General features: G+C 57.9%; 1 protein-coding gene across 1 annotated transcript in view; it reads left to right on the top strand.

Annotated features, from left to right (window-relative positions):
• Positions 1 to 3,795, top strand: part of CUX1 (cut like homeobox 1) — a 278,459-nt gene extending 274,664 nt beyond the window's left edge. The window contains exons 22-23 of the mRNA XM_054847175.1: positions 1,491 to 1,555; positions 2,038 to 3,795. Of these exons, the coding sequence (XP_054703150.1) occupies positions 1,491 to 1,555; positions 2,038 to 2,095 (123 nt within the window). The 3' untranslated portion in view covers positions 2,096 to 3,795. The remainder of the gene's footprint in view (positions 1 to 1,490; positions 1,556 to 2,037) is intronic.
• The last annotated feature ends 12,995 nt before the right edge of the window (positions 3,796 to 16,790 follow it).

Below are 16,790 nucleotides of genomic sequence, written 5' to 3'. Positions count from 1 at the left end.
AAGCCCGCCGCTCATCAGGCAGCAAAATTTTGATTAATTATTGTGAAACTAATAGCATAAGAAATTTTAGGAATAAAATACATCCCCGTGACCCCACATTGCCCGTTTCTAGACCACGTGCAATTCCAGCTGCCTATTTCTGGGTACATCCCTTAACCTCCTGCACGGTGGAGCTCAGCTGCCTCTCCCGGTGAGGAGCTCTGGCTCTGCATTACGCTGTGCGAGCTCTGGTTCTCCCCACATTTCCTACTTGCTCTCTGGCTCTGTTTTCCTCTAGTTTTCAAATTTCTCCAACCGTACATTAGGGTTGGAAGTAGAGAAGTAGAGCTTTGGTTAGGAATAGAGGCTTGAGCCAGCCCAGATTCCCTGGGAGCTGGTGGTGGTACAAACTCCTCCTATATCCTTACACAGTTTCTGTGGGTTTATTTTTCATTTCAGGGGAAAAAAAAAAAAACAAAACCAAAATAATAAATAATTAAACAGTGAAACAAGATGAAAGACAAATCAGAACAATATTTCCATCCTGATCTTCTCAAAGTAAAACTGACTTTGTATTATTTTGGTGAGGAAAGGAGCAAAGAAAATAAAAAGTTAAGCATCATTAAACTTTAAAGCTCTAACCTAAAAAAAAAGAAAAAAAAGTAAAATTCATAAATATTACATGGCTGGAATAATATTACTTCATCTAGACACAAAAGAGCCTGAAATGCAGCACCCAGTGCTGCCTGGGCTGGGCACGCACCCCGTGTCCGACCGGGGACTGGGCGATCCCGGGCTCCTCCATCCCCGTGGTGGGGGCAATGTCTTTGTCACTCACCCCGGGAGACAACGCAGCCTTCGCCCCTTCCCGGCCGCTGCCTTCTGCCTGTTGTGGTTTTAATTAACCCTAATTTGGAGGCCTGCTGAAGGGTGTTTGTGGAATTAGGGTATTTCCCTGGGGACAAGATAGCCACAGCTTACAACTCCCCAAGGCTTTGATGCATCAGCCTGGGACGGGAGGGCTTCTCCCTCTTTCCAAAACCCCCCCGCTGCCTCCCCGGCTCCTCAGACCGCAGCTTTGAAATGCAAACCTGGTGGCACAAAGGGAAAAAGGAGCCAAACGGAGCAGCAGCCTTCCTTAAGCCTGTTCCAAAAACACATCTCCATCCGTGTGCAGCCTCGAGCGCGCCCGCCCTGCCCCAAATCACCGCAGCTGCGGCAGCACTGCCCCCCGCAAAAATAACCCGCTGGAAAAGGTCATCCTGACCATCCTGAAGGCACCCCCTGAAATGCACACTGGGGTTCTCCACGCTGGGAACGCAAGGCTGTAAAACCAGTTTTAGCCAGAGCATCGCTTTAGGGCTCTGCTGGATGCACAAAAGCCGCGGGCGGGCGGGCGAGCGAAATGCCGCAGCAGAATTTGCTGGCCGGGGTGGCCGGGGATGGGGTGGCAGAGGGTGGGCAGAGATGGGCAGGGGAAAGCAGAGCTGAGCACATTTCCTGTTTTGCAGGTGCTCTACAAAACGGCCTGGAGCGAGAGCGTGGGACGGGACTGCGCTGCCTACTGCGCTAAGAAGTGGGTGTGAGCAGAGGCTGGGTCAGCCCGGCCCCGGGGCTCGGGACCGTCGTCCACCTGGGTTTGGTGGACACAGCATGGTGGTTTGCAGCAGATTTTTTTTTGGGGGGGTGTCACTTTTGGTGCACCTCTGTCCTGCAAACGAGGGCGGGTAATTGGGTTTTAAACCCTTAATCCAATACGGATGGGGAGGAGAAAAGGTGCCCGGCGCAGGGCAGCTGCCTGCCTTCAGTCGGTGTTTTCCACATCGCTTCCCCGGAGCGGTTCTTGCCCGGTGAGGAAGCCTGCTAAAGCCAAACGTGAGTCTGGGGAGCAGGATCAGGCCCATGCCCTGAGCAGCTCCCAGGCGCTGCTGCCCGTGGCCAGGGGACAGCGTGGTGCTAATTATGGCGGCTAGCGCTCAGAAACGAAGCGGCTCCCGCTCGGCTGCCAAAGTGCTTCGGACCTTGCTGTGAGTTGACGTGGCTGTGTCCTTTCCCCAGGTACGCCGACCACGTCCACAAGTTCCACGAGAACGGGAACATGGGCGACATGTGGTAGTGACGGACAGACGCGACCCCGCTGGCACCGGCTCCCCTTTCATCCCGCGGCAGGATCTGTCCCTTCGCTCCCTGCCTGCCGCTTCGCTATCGCTTTGCTTTCTGCTTTGTAGGACAGAGGCAATGATCCCTCCCCGCTCCCACCCTTGGAAATCAAAAGCCTCAGCTAACGCAGAGTCGTTTTGCAGGACACGGCATTTCCAGCCCTCCCTCCCTGGAGGAGGCCCGTGTCCTCCTGATGTCCCAGAGAGCTCAGTCTTTACCAAAATACGTGAAACATGCAAGATAAGAGGTACTCCTCTCAGGCGCAATATTTCTTTCCATCCTGTTTCAAGTCCAGCAAAACACTGGGTGGACTAAATTTAGCCAGCAAATGAGGCAAGGGGAAAAACAACCTCCCAAACTTGCATGTTCAAGTGTTGGGATATTTGAGAAGTCCTATTTTGCTCAGGTATATTGAATTATCAGCGAGCAGTCCTGCCGGGCTCTGACAGAGCAAGCAAGACAGCGGCGGATAAAAATCAGCCATCCCCAAAGACGGGGTTGCGCAGCGCGTTGCCTTCTCGCCGCCTCTCAAGTCAAACGAAGCTGTTGCTCAGCTCTGCGCTCCATCTCAAGGGCTTCTTGGGACCTTCCACAGCGCCTCGGGTCGCCCCGCTGAGCACCAGCAGATGCTCTTCTTGAACCAGAGCCCTCGGCTTGAAAACAGCCCGGCTACTCGGGACTTCACGGGCGTGAAGGGAGGTGTTGCTGGTCAGGACCGATCGCAGCTCTGAGACGTTTCTGCTGAGCGTTGGTTGCCTCCGTGGGTGCAACGGCTTCGCCTAACCCCAAGCAGTACCTGCCTGCTACGGGGCTTCACTTGCCTTGTAGTTGATCCGCTCAACACCCGATCCTTTTAGGATCAAGCACTTGCTGGTGGTGGGTTTGCTGGATGATGACCTGCTAATTTGGGTTGGTTTGGGGAGAAAGAGGTGATAGGAGAGGCTCTGATTAAGGGAACAGGCACCCCCTGTTCCTGCCTTGGCGCGCTGTGACCGCGTGGTGCAGGAAGATATTAGCTTGTTAGCTAATGGTGATCCTCAATTAAAATTCCCCTCCGAAGATAGGAGGATAGTGTTGCTCCCAATTAATATTTCATTGCAGATTCAGATCTATTCACATTCACGCTGCTGGGAAGCCAGGGCCTCTAACGGAGCGTGCAGGCGGCGATAGGCTTCACATCTGCCATGGGCAGCCCAGGTTTATTTATAGGAGCTATGGCCCGCGGCAAAATGTAAAATACTCATAAATTGAAGGGAGGGATGAACCCTGAGGGACCGATCTGCACCTGTCCCGCTCGGCACGGGGTAAACCGAGCCCGTCCGGAAGGGAGGCACCCGCGGGGTGAGATGCCAGCAAGGGGCTCGGGGGCGATGCTGCCATATGCCGGGGACCTCTTCGTAAACTAATTGACTTCAGATGTGGAGAAGATGAGTTTTTTGCTGTCTGAAATCAGTAGCTTGGAAACGTGATCTGGGAAAAGGTGGGATGGTTGTTGAGGCTTTGTTAGGAAGGTTAAATTTGCTTTTTTTAGAAGCTGTATGCGGTGTCTTGGAATTGCAAAACTTCTGCAGCTATTCACGCTTGTACTCTTCATAAATGACTTAAAATAGATGTTGAGTTCTGCGGGACAAGTGATAAAATAAACTTAGACATGCATTGACTGGGTTGCTTTTGTGCTTTGCTTCCTTTTTTTTTTTTTTTTTTTTTTTTTTTACTTTAGATATTAAACAACTGAGAAAAGTCCTGCTCAAGTCCAAGGGCAGAGTGTGCAGCTAATTTTAGAAACCCATTACAGCAGCTAAAGGCAGCGATGTCTCGCAGCGCCGGGAAGGGCAGGACCTCTGTCCCCGCTCGCTGGGGCCATCGTCCCAGCTGCGTGAACGCCGGTGCCCGTGGGCTGGGTGAAAGGCTCCCCGGGCAGGAGCGACCACGGGGGCAGAGGGACTGCAGCCCAGGCAGCCTCCAAACCCAGAGGTACTCTGTATATCCCCACGCGGCTGTTAGTAAAGGCACTCAGGTTGAATGGTGTACATTTGCCTGGTTAATTTTGGGGGGGGATAGTCATGATCCCCCCCCCTTCCTCATCCTCCTTTTTTTCTTGCTTTTCCCGCCCCAGAGACGCCGGCAGCCCAGGCTGCTCTGCAGGCTCTGACCCGGGGTTTCGGGCACAGCTCCCCTCTGCCGAGTCCAGCGAGTGCGAGGGTGCCTGGGAGAGCCGGGAGCCGTGCCCCGCTCCGCGAGGGGCCGAAGGGCAGAGGGCTGTGCCGGGATACCCGGGTTTTACTGCTCCCCCTCACCCATGGAGCCGCCGGGCTTCATCCCTCGGGCAGAGCCGTCGCCCCCTTCCGTGCAAAATAAAAAGGGCAAATTCAGTGATTTGTCCCACATTCCCTCCTCTCACCAGGGGGTTAGATGTGGGCTGTTGTTTTCTCTTCTAATCTTGCTGTTTTGCAGCTTCCAGCAACTCCTACTGCCGCTGCGTGGATCGTGGCCCCGTGTCTCCTGCTTTCCCCCGCCACCGCCCGCCGGTGGGGTCATCCCGCACCGGGGGCATCGCAGCGAGCGCCGGCAGCGCTCAGGGTAACGCACCGCTTGCTCGTCCCAGCCCCGGCGATTGTACGGCAGCTAAGGGATGTCTGGGTGTCCCGGAGAGAGAACAACTGCCGCTCCCGAGAGTCCGGCCTTGGCTGCCAAAACCCTCTGAGCGGAGGCAGGGGAAGCCCAAACTGGGGAGGGCTCTCGGGTCACCGCCTGCCTGGGGCTGGCCGGTGCCTGGGCCAAGTTTTCGGAGCTGCTTTCTAGAGACGCGCCCGCGGTGAAGGGCTGGGCAGAGCCGGGGGGTTGCAGGGCTCCGGGGGATGCTTTGTCTCTCCGGGCAGAGCAGCGTGCGCTGGAACAGGCGGTGAGATGCTTGTGTGCAGCACAAAACAAAACCCTGCAATTTTGGTGCCTAGGAAGATGTCCTGCGCGTGGGGGGTAGCCCTTGGGTGGCTGAGCACTGGGAGATGTCTCCTTCAGCTCCCCAACACCGCCCGGCACCCCCCGGCTGAGCTCGCCAGTGCCAGGGAAGGGCAGGACGCGGTGCAGCATCGCTGGCAGCTGTGCCCAAACCCCTTCCCTTCCGAAAAATGAAGCAGTGGGTCAATTAAAGGAAGCAGAAGCCCCAGCCTTGGGCAAGAGCTATACAATGGCTCACCCTGCGCGGGGTTTGCCACAAGCAGGACGAACATCCCCGTGCCTGGTGGGGAGCGGGAGCTGGGCTGTCCCAGTGTGCGCAGGGTTTGGGGTACACCCATCACCGCAGGCCGGGGCCGACTCAGCCACGAGACGGGACGCGGCACCCACCCGTGGCACCGGTGTGACCACAGCACCCGCCACGGCGAGCGGTGACTGCACCGGCATCTCTGCAAGGGCCTCGATGCTACTCCATACCCGGGGCGAGGGCAGGCATCGCACTGCACCTCCCCGCTGCTGCGGGGCAGAGCCTTCCCTCTGACTCCCTGGGCACCCCTATAGATCCACCACCCCCTCCCATATACGCATGCGCCTATAGACCCACGCCCCTGCACCCACCCTGAGCCCCAGCACCCCTGAGCCCCATTTTTGGCCGGGTTTGGGGTGCAGCCCCAATGCACGCGGCAGCCTGGCCCTTGCGGGAGGGGAGATGGGAGTGGATTTTTTGCTAATTTGATTTGAAAGCCCCTTTTATCCCTGAGTGACTCGAAAGAAAAGGATTTCAGCGACCTCTTGCTCTCCCCCACTGTTTTAAATTTGATTATGGGAAATTATTTTAATTAGTATCGACAGATATTTAGGAAAATAATTATCGGAAAACCTGTGCTTTTTATATCCATTTAACCTGTGAATCTTCTGTCCCATCTCAGAGACCCAGGCTGAATTTCGGGGGGTGGTGGAGGTTTATATGGTAATAAAAGGCTCCTGGGGAAGCCCGGCTGGTTAATGAGATAACAGGCTGCTCACATCTGGGTCACAAGTTCAGTTTTTGCCCCAGGCAGAGGAGACAGGAGAGAAATCACTGCCAGGATGCGCCCGATCTGTCTTGAATTTCGGCTGCAGTGCACCCCGTCATCCCCCCAGGCAGAGGAGAGCAGCGAGGGGCCCGATCCAGCTCCAGCCCCGCACCATCCCCACCGTGCGGGGGATGCCGAATGCCCTGGCACGCCCGGTCGGTGCGTGTGCACACTCAGGAGGAGTCAGGCGATGCGGTAGCATTTGCAGGGTGAGCTGCAGCAGCAATTATTGCAGTGCTATAAAAAAAAAAATAATATGATTTTTCTAAAGGTCTCCGGCCGGATGCCTCGTCCCTCTGGTCCGGTTCCTGCTGGCAACGGGTCTCCAGAGCCACTAACACGCAAGCAACAAACGTGTTTGCCCCCGCTCTGCAAATGGAAAAGCGAGATCGATAGGGTTTGAGCAGAGCTGAATGAAGCGGAGCCAGCGCCTGGCGTACAGGATGCTAGCGAGACTCCCCGCCGGCAGGAAAGGAGCTTCACAAACACAAACACACGCAGAGCCAGCGCCGGGAGAAACGCGCCCGGTACTGCGGGTTATTTTAAGTTCAGGGTGTACCCAGTAAATGCGGCAGATAAACAGATCACGGGGTGGGGGTTCGCAGGGTCTGTCATGCCGGGTCAGTGCATGGGCACAGCCCGTACACAAAAAAGGGGATAAGGTATAAGGGGCTGGGGTATCTGGAGGCAGGAGCCTGCCCAGCCTGGCCGTAGGGATCGATTCATATTTATTTTTGGAAGAGCAGCTCTAATTATCCACTGTAAGCGGGCAGGGAAATGGTGGTGGCTCTCCACCACTCGATGCCTTTAAATCAAGGCTGACTGTCTGCCTCCAAGACATGCTCCGGTTCAGCCGGGAGTTACGGCCACGCGGCAGGAATTATCGGCCAAGGGTGCATGGCAACCATCGTGGCTTTACGGTCTATGGACCATCATCCCTCTTGTTTCTTTCCTAATAAATGGAGCAGCCGGGGCTGCTGGTTTTAGATGGGTTGTTCTGAAAACGGCAGCAGGGTGCGAACGCTAGGAACTGCCTCGGCCAGGGCGCATTTGCCGTGATGCTCTTCCCGCGTGGCCGCCACTGGCTGGGACACCCGGTCCCACGCGAGAGGTGACAGCGGCCGGCGGAGGGACGTGGGGGCATGTGGGAATTGCAGCGGGGTTATCTCGACGCCGAAATCGCAGCGGTGGGGTGGCGCCATGTCCTGCTGCAGCAGAGCTGGGCACCTTTGCCATGAACCCTGATACTACGGGAGCCCCAATAACCCCGTTAATAGGGGAGCCCAGTTATTAAGCCGAGTTTTCGGTGAGGAGGGCGAAAGCGAAGGCAGGCTCCTCCGCGCGGCCGTGCTGGAAGGTGCCGGCTGGTAATAACTGTTTTATTGCTTCCTGTTGTGTTAGACATCTGATGGCAAGCCGGGGCCGAAAGCTGGTGCAGCATATGGAGCGGCCCCCCCCGCCCCCCGTCCTCCTCCTCCTCCGCCTTATTTACAGAGTCTCCCTGGAGATGGGCCTCACAGGCTTTTCCAGCTCGGAGAGGAAGCGGAAAAATATTTACCTCGCTCTCCCCCCCCCCAAAAGTCTGTTCTCATTAAGACAGGAAAACGTAAACAAGGCGCATAAGGTGGAAATGCCATGCTGCCGTGGTGAGCGCCGGGAGAGAGCCGGGGATGCCGAAGGGGCCGTGGGCGAGGACCCTCCCCGGGGTGTCCCTGCTCCCCACGGGGACGTTAGCCCATGCCGGGGCTCAGCCAAACCCAAGCCCTTCATTTCCCAACCCTGCTGTCAGTGGGAGATGCTGGGGGTGGCACAAGGACATTTAGGTGTCCCGCTGCCCCCCGTTACGCCCGCACCCCGCGGGGGCTTGCAAAGCCCTTCCCTGCGCGGCTGCATCCCCGGGGATGCCCCGGGCTGGGGGTGCCGGGCCAGTGCCCACCTCCAGCCATCGCTTTGGCACTGCAATGGTTCACAAAGCCGGGGTGGGGCTGGAAAGGCTGCACCTCCGAACCACCCTGGGTCCTCTTTTATTCCTTAATTACATTTTTTTTTAACATTGACCAGCACAGGACAGCCACCCCCAAGCTGCCAACCCCACAGCGCACTGGCGCGAGGGTCTCCCCCAGCACTGGCTCTGCAATGGAGGGGAAAAACAAAAAGAGGACTTGGCTGTTTCCCTGAATGATGCTCCAGCCATCCATTGCCGAGTCGCACTGGGAACGGCTCCCGGCCCCGCAGCCGGCAGCTCTTCGCTCCCCGAGCGCTCTCCTGCCAGCCCGGCCCAGCCGTTAGCTCCGGGTGGGAAAGCTCAGCCGTCAGCTGCGTGCGGCCTCTTCATCAGAAAAACCCCGGCTCGTGGTCCCATGGTGTCTCAGGGCGGCCGGTTTCTTTTCCCCGTCCCTGGGGGCTGTTTCCCCTGGAAGACAAAGAGGTCGGGCAGCCGGCGAGCCACGCTTGGCCCAGGCAGCTCCGCTGGGAACGGCCCTTGCTGAGGGTCAGCCGCCGGCTGGCCGTGAGCCGCCGGGCAAGTTGGAGCTTGTGCCGGCCTTTGGCACAGCCCAGTGACCCGCAGGGGCGAGCGGTCATGCTGGAATTAAGCCGAGGGGAGGGAAGGACGCGGGGATGTGTGCTGCCGGTGCTGTCTCGCCAGTGGCAAAAGGCCCGTCTGCCTTTGGCTTCGCCGGTGAGATGTGCCTGGCCACGGTGGGAGTTTGCAGCCCAGGGCAGGTGCGGGTGCCAGGCAGAGCCGTGGGTGCCCGAGGGGTGCACCCACTCTTGCCAGGGTGCCTGGGTAGCTCAGGCACAGCATCGTCGTGGCCCACCCGTGGGCATGGTGTGGGTGTCAGGAGGGAGGCAGGTCCCACCCAAGCTGGCAGAAGTAACACCCTTTTCCTTTCTTCTAACCGTTTGGCCCCTCTCCTTTCGTCTGCCCAGGGCTGCGAGGGGCCGGGTAGTGCCACCGTCCAAGGGTCCTGCGCTGGGCCGCTCTCTGTGCCTTGTCCCCATTGATGGAGCTTTGCCCCTATTGCAGGGGGCTTCGTCCCCATGGCACGGTGCTTCGTCCCCATGGCACCGTGCTTTGTCCCCACGTCACGGTGCTTCGTCCCCACAGCATGGTGCTTCGTCCCCACGTCACGGTGCTTTGCCTCTGTTGCATTAGTGCTTCATCCTCATGGCACGGTGCTTTGTCCCCACGGCACAGTGCTTTGTTCTCATTGCACGGACGCTGCCCCTGTGAGCTCAGCAAAACGGGTGAAACCCCCCCCAGTGCCACCCGCTGCAGCACAGCACCCACAGAGGAGCGGTGTCAGGGCCAAAGGCAGCACCGTAGCCCTGTCACGACCTCCTCTGACGTCACCACTTGCCCAGAATAACCGTCCCCATCGGCAGCTGGGGGGGGCGAGGTGGGGGAGGACTGGCACGTGGCCTGCTGGGTACACAGCCAAAAATAGTCAGGGAAGGAACGGAGGGGAACCCGAACACCCTGCTGGGGCTTGGCCGCGCTCCCCAGCTCCCCAAGGGAGGCAGGGCTGGACTGGCAGCACCGAGGTCCCCACAGGGGCTGAGCATCCCACTGCGACCCCCCCCGGGAGGACAGGTCCTCCCCAGGCATCCTGCAAAACGCACGGTGGGTCATCGAGGGAGGCGATGCGAGGCGTGATTTTATGAGACGTGGAGCCGTCCCACGGACAATGGGGGGAGGATGCACCCCAGCAACACACTGTCTGCAGCGTGGGGCTCCTGGGTACCCCCTCAGCACAATGACCCCCACCTCAAATCCTTGCCCTGAACACCCAGGATCTGGGGCCTTTCGGGTGCCCGTCGCTATGGAAACCCCTTCTCACAGAGCCGGTCCAGGCTGAGCCTGTCTGTCCGTGCTGCTGCCTTCCCGGAGGGCGATGCTGCAAGGTGATGCTGGGGGAGGTGGTCCTGCAGGTCCCAGCCACAGTGGGACCAGTGGAGTCCCCCTCAGGGGTCTCCTGGGGAAAGAAATGGCTCTGTAAGGAATAATATTTTTTTTAATAGTCTCTTGGTGGTTTTAGAGACTTGGGGAAGGTGTTTGGCGCAGAGGAGGGCTCTGGGCTGGACCCACATGAATGGTCCTGCTGATGGCCCCAAAAGGCTTTGCCCCTCCCCAGGTGCAGGGAGCCAGCGCTGCGCCCCCCAGCAGCCAGGAAGGGGCTCCTCGCGTTAAAATACCTTGCTTTGCTCTGCCGAACGCTGTCCCCTCTGCAGTCCGTTTCCAGTGAGCATCCCACCACCCGGTGTGGAGGCGGCAGCTGGTGTGGGCGCAGGGCAAGGCATCGCCGGTCCCCTGCAGAGGACAAGCAGCAGCTCGGGCTGTGCCGACCCCCTGGGTCCCCATTGATGGAGGGGACCCCAACGCCATCCCCACGAGCAGATGCTGCTGGGGCTGCACGGCAATCGGTGCATCTCCCAGGTGCGTGGGGGCAGGATGGGACCCGTCTTGTCCCAGCGCGGTGTCACCCTCCTCTGGGTGGGGAGGGGGCTGCCCTTGCTGACCACCTTCCAGTGCCCTGGCCCAGAAATGGGAATTTCCAGGGCTTTTTCCCAGTTCCTCTCCGCACACAGGTCCCTGCAGGCTTGCAGATTTTAGGAATTTCCCAGCCGCTGCTGTGAGCCGCGTGGCTTCGCGTTGGGAAGTCCTTTGAAGGCACTTTGCACACCAGCCTTGCTGCTCGCACACACCTCATGCTGGCTCCCCACGGGCTGGTAAAAAGATGGAAGAAGCTTTCAAAGCTAAAGGAGGGTTGGGATTTTGGAGCTGCTAACATTTTTAAGAGCTGTTCTGAGTCCAGAGAAAGATGGGTTTGCCTTTAATATTTAATGCTTTTTTTTGTTTGTTTTCACACACGTGCAAGCGTGCATTCAGAGCTGCTGCAGGGAGAGCTTTGCACTGCGGAAACGCCGGGGCCAGCCTGACCCAGCAGCGTGGGACTGCTTCAAAGCCAAGGTTGCCAGAAGGGCATTCTCCAGCCTGTAGGAAAGGCAAACCCCTGGGAAACTGCGATGAACGAGCCGCTTGGACCAGCGCAGCGGGAAATGCCGGGGAGAGGATCCCGCACAGCAAAGATCAGCCCTTCGCTGGCCGGAGCAGCGCAGTTTCACCTCCATCACCAGGCACAAGGAGCTGCGGTTGCAGGAGTGTTTGCAAGCGAGAAAAGCGAAAGCCCTTCCTGCACGCCTGAAATCTCCAGGGATTTGGCTCCCAACGGCTGGAGGCTGCGGGTGTGGAGCCGAGGGACCGGCCGGGTAAACGGGAGCCTGGAGCAGTGGCGTCGAGGGAGCCCATGGCTGCGTGATGCCCGGGGAGAGCGAGGGGGGAAGGATCCGACCTGGGGCGGACCCTGAGGAGACCTGTGCCATGGTCCCGTGGTCCTCGGGGTGAACAGCTCCATCAGCAAAGTGGGGTCCCAAGCCCATCCCCAAGCAGGGGCCCCCAAATAGATGCAGCTGCAGGAGGTGACTGAAGCGTGGTGCAGCGAGGAGGGCGTCGCTTCTGGAAAAAACCCTGGCCAGGACAGCATGAACCAGAGGACGTGTGGAAGGCTTTTTGAAGTCTTTTCCTCCCATGGCTGGTTTCTACACGGTGCTCTGCCCAGGCAAAACAAAGCCTCTGACACCATCTTTCGAGCACGGCCTCAGCAGAGCAGAACAGCACAAAGAAAAAGGATATTTAAGAGACAACCTGAGAGCAGCTAATAGCCTCTGACCTTGCTCCAGCAGAAACGGGAGGCAGCGTGGAAGAAAAGGTGCAGAAGGTGCCTGTCGTCATCCCCCCCCGCCCGGGAGGGACACGGAGCCGGTCACCCCGGCGGGGCAGGCACGGCCGCGGGGAGCAGCAAAGGAGCAGAGCCCTTGGGCAAGAGGAGGCAGGAGAAATCACACTGGGATTTTTTGGGATTTTTTGGCTAGAGTTTGAGCTCTGCAGCCCCACGTGTGGACACACTCGTGTCCTCCCCTGACACAAAGACTGGCGTCTGGGTGCTCATCTCGACACAGGGCTGTGCAGCTGCTTGCACACGCTTGCACGCTTGGCGAGCTCTCCACCTGCCGCCCTGCTGGTGGGCGCAGAGGGGAAGTTTTAGCACAGAAAAAACCAATGCTTTTCATTTGCATCGGCAGGAGGAAGAGGAGTAGCGGCAGCACCGGCGCTGGGCTCCTGTGGCTTCCCCTGCAGAGGTCCAACTCCTTCGCGAGTGACATGGCCTCAGAGATGTTGTCTTGCTGAATGCACCCATCTCTCTTCAAAACATGCTCCCTGCAGACACTGAATCAGCACAAGCACCATCCCGCTCGTGCGGGGCCAGGGCATTCGGAGGGACCCGGTGAGCTCCATCCCGGCAGAAGAAACTTCCTCTTGGAGGCATCAAGATCAGGCAGAGTAAAACACTTTAGGATGGGAAATCTTGAATCGTGTCTGCTGACACTGAGCTGGACACCCCTTTTTTGCTCCTAATACTGCTCCCAGCACTGCCAGGGATGCAGAAGGGTCGAGCCCCAAACCCCCTCTCCACCTGACAGTGTTTTTGGGAGATTGCACAGCTCCTCCACTCCGCCAATGCTGTCCATCTCCATCCAAACTCCATCGGTCATCCCAGAGGAGATGAGGATGGGGTTTGGTCCTGTTTGTATGTCCTCCTGTTTGTATATCCTCCCCGGGGGGATTTTCAGCTGGTCTGGCTTTGCGCTGCTCTGCAGTTGGGCTTGTCCGTCTTCGAGGGTCATCTTGGGAGAGCACCGCAGGCACCCTGGGCAGCGGGGGAAGGAAAAGCTCAGGTTGCAGAGGACGTTTTAGCCACGGTCTTTGTGCCAAAGGAAAGGGCTTTTCTCCCTCTCGCAGGTAAGTCCTGAGTCAGGGCTTGAGGAGGAGAAGGGAATTTGCACACCAAGGTCTTCGCATCAGCGCGGTCCCCAGGAGAGGGCTCCTCCAGCCCCGCGGTCGGGCTGTCACTGGCTGTTTGCCTTCTCTACCACGCCAAAGGACATTTTAAAGCAATTTCTCCTGCACAAATAAATACAAAACCAAACTACTGTTTCTCCTGGTTTCTTCTCTTTTCCCCTTTCATCTCTGTGACATCTTCCTCCAGTAAATCTTTCCCTTACGTCTCATTAGAGACTGTTCCTGGACAATTTGCAGCTGTGACAACCCGAGAGAAGCCCGGGGCCGGTCTGCCCGGCTGACAGCTCGCGTACGCACCAGGCTTTTTGCCGTGTCTGCGCCACAAAATGGCTTCAAAAGCAGGTTCACAGCTGGGCTGCCCGGTGCCACAGCCGCAAAGGTCTCCTACCTCCCCTTCCAGGGTTTTCCTGGGATGCTGGACAAAACGCTTCAACTCCCACCTCTGCTTTCCTCCGTCTAACACGCTGCTCTCTCCCCACCGTGGTTTTGTGGCTTTGCAAACACGCAGCATTGGGGTTTTGCAAGAGCATCACTGTCCCCGCTCCCTGGATAACCCCCTGCCTGCCCCGGGACGCGGCAAGGATGGAGGCAGTGAAATTAAAAATAACCGGCTTTGCCGGGAGGCACGGGTGGCGGAGGGCGTGCTGCCGGAGCTGGCACGGCTCGGCCGCCGGATGCCTCTGGGCACAGGATTTCAAGGGCACATCACGCTCCAGCCGGGCGGCTGCCAGCAGCCCTCCCCGGCGCTGGCTGTGCTGCTCCCTCGACTCCTTCCAGCGATTTTTTTTTTTAAGACAGCTAATAGCTCCGAGGGAGTCCTGGCGTAATGAGAATTGGCAGAAGCGAGCAGATATTAGGTTTATTCACCACCAGTTTTAAATCATTTAGCATAGCAGAAAGGCCGTGTTTCTACAAGCAATATGTTCTGCTTTGCTCGCATCGCGGTTCCTATTAAAAGGGTTTAGTGATGAATGGGGACGGTGGTGTCTGCGGGGGGGGGAGCAGTGCCGCTCTGCTCCGCGTCCGTGGCGATGGGACGGGGACGAGCAGGGCCAGAAACTGGGGCCAAGGATTCGAGCCCAAGTCCATCCCCGTCCACGGGAGCTCCCACCGGCTGCAGGGTGGGACTCGGGAAGAATTTACAGCCCATTGAATGTGGCCTGTGGCTTCGGTTAAAAATAAACCCTTACAAAGACAGTTTGGGGAACTGGTCCGGGGATGCTCTTTGCGCAGCGGAACATGGTTCCTCGGGGATTGCTGAGAAAAGTTGCAGGAGAAGTTAAACTTTCACCCCAGCAATTATTGTAAATCTCTCTGGTCAAGGCGCCGACCTAAAATTAGCCCTCAAATCCTTTTGAAGGTTGGGATTTTTTCACTTGATTTTTCAAGTGACTGACCAGCAGCGCTGCAAACTGCATTTCCACTCTGGAGCTCTGGTTTTCTTTTTAATTGCAGACCCGTGAGGTTACCTGGCGTTTCATCGCAAGCAAGGCCGGGCTTTCCAATCGTGTTGTACGCACCCTGAAACAAGCAGCGGCCCACGGAGGGAAGGCAGAAGAGAACCTGTCGTGTACCAAAGCGTTTGCAGTCACAGAGCATTTATCCTGGTCCATGGAAGAAATCCCAGCATCCCAGCCTTTCCCTGGGCTCCTGTTGCGTTTTGCTCTTGGGTGACGTTTAGTCAAATCTGGGAGTTAGTAAAAGCTGGGATGCCGGGCTTTCTGCTGCTGGTATGGTAACTGGAATCCAGGAGGGGCAAAGAGCAGGAGCTGAGGTGAGTGGTTCCCAGTGGCACGCTGGTTTTGCAGTGCCGTTCATAGGGGCGGTATCTGCAGGGTTTGCAGGCGACGGGGCCGCAAGCCGGGAGAGCGCAGGGCGCTGTGGGTCACAGCCAGGCTCTCTGCACCCACCGCGCTGCCTCTGCCCCAGCACCCCCCAGCCCCTTTGCTGACCCAGCCGGTTCCTCTGCCCGGTCGGCGATGCCGGCACAAAACCCAGGGTTGTCGTTGCCACCACTGCCCTTTCCCGTGGAGGATGGTCCGGATGGTCCCACGGTGCAGGCAGGGCAGGGCAGGGCATCGGCTGCGTCCGCCGGGGCTGCCAGAACTACGCCGTGCAGCTCCCAGCCCTGCTGGCAATCAATAGCGAGTGCAGTGAAACCCTTAATGAAATTCCAGCCTAAGAGACTATTGATTGTGTATTTTCTTTAAAAATGTATATGAATGGGAGAGAGGCTTGTTGGCGGAGAGGCTGGGGAAGGGCCGTGTGTGGGAACAGACCATCGGCTGCTGCGGGAGATGGGCGAACATGGTCTGTCCGGGGTAACCCGTGCTGGGCAGTGGGCTCCAGCCTCCTCGTGAGCGTGAAGTCATCCTCAAAACACTCCTGGGAAGGGAAACGTGACCAGCCAGAAGCAAGAGGGTGGGCATTTACCCAAAATCATCACAAAACCAGCAATGATGAAACCAAGGAGAGAAGTCAAGAGTCCATGCCTGGGTTGTGCCGCCTCGACAGCGCTTTTGCAAATCCCCCTTGCCCTGTGTTTCACACTGCTGCCTAAAACACACACACACACACAAAAGGATTAAGAAGATGCTGTATTCTTCTGCTTTGTAGGGTTTGGGGGAAGAAAAAGCAAGCGGTACGTCGCTGTACAACAGCCCTATAAACAACGTCCCTCCTTCTTTCTGCACCCTCTGTGTGATCCCAAACCAGCCTCTCCCAAAGTCTCCCCAGATTACACCTTGCACAGTAAGAGGATGGCAAGGAACCATAATAAGTAAATAAAAATAAAAATAATAAAACCCCACCCCCCTCTCTGCCCTTACATAACCAGCATTGTCTTAATCCTACAGGTGCTTCGCAGAAGTAAAAAGGATTTGTTCCACCTGCAAATCCTTTTTCTTTTTCTTCTTTCTTTTTTTTTTTTATTTATTTTTTATTCTGGTGAGTCATCCTTATCCGCCCCATGGACACGCTGCGGGGAGGCACAGCGGGGAGCTGGGGGGTCTGACAGGCAGCCCGCAGTAATGTGACCCCTGACTAAATCACTTAAACCTCCCTGGGCTTCAGTTCCCCTGCAGTAAGATGCGGATTATAAATCTGTCCTGACCCCCTTGGCAGAGGAAGGTGCTCGGCGATGGGCCCTGTAAATATGTCAGCGGGACAGTGAAGGCGAGCGCCGGGGCTGGCCCACAACCCTCCACCCGGAGCCCACTCTGGCCACGCAGCGCTGCACTGTGAACCCCGGGAATGTGGGGGTGCCAGGGGATCACCCCAAATACCCTCTGCTGTGCAGCGCAAAAAATGAGCTTCGGGGCTGGTAGATGGGGCGAGAAAATGCTCCCGAACCTTCTTAGGGCATGGGGGTGCCCTCCCAAGACTGGGGGTGTCCTCTAGGGATTTGGGGTGCCCCCCGGAGGTTTGGGGAACCCTCCGGGGGTTTGGGGAGCCCTCGCAGACACGCCACCCCAGCACAGGAGTGGGGTCGGTGGGGATGCATGACCCCACGCTCGGGGTGCAGCCCCCCCCCCCGGGGGGAACCCCGGCCCGGTGCGTTGCACCCCGTTTGGGCTGGGTGCGGTGGAAGTGCGGGGGGGGCTGGCGGGGAAGGTGGGGGGAGGGAGAGCGGGACCCCCCGCCGGGGCCGGGCGGGGCCCTTTAAAGCGGCGGCCGGTGGGAGGGGCGGGAGGCGGCGT

Source organism: Grus americana, chromosome 19, assembly GCF_028858705.1.
Source record: "Grus americana isolate bGruAme1 chromosome 19, bGruAme1.mat, whole genome shotgun sequence".
NCBI lineage: Eukaryota > Metazoa > Chordata > Aves > Gruiformes > Gruidae > Grus > Grus americana.
The sequence above is the reverse complement of the archived record's forward strand: the minus strand, read 5'-3'. Positions and strand labels throughout refer to the sequence as shown.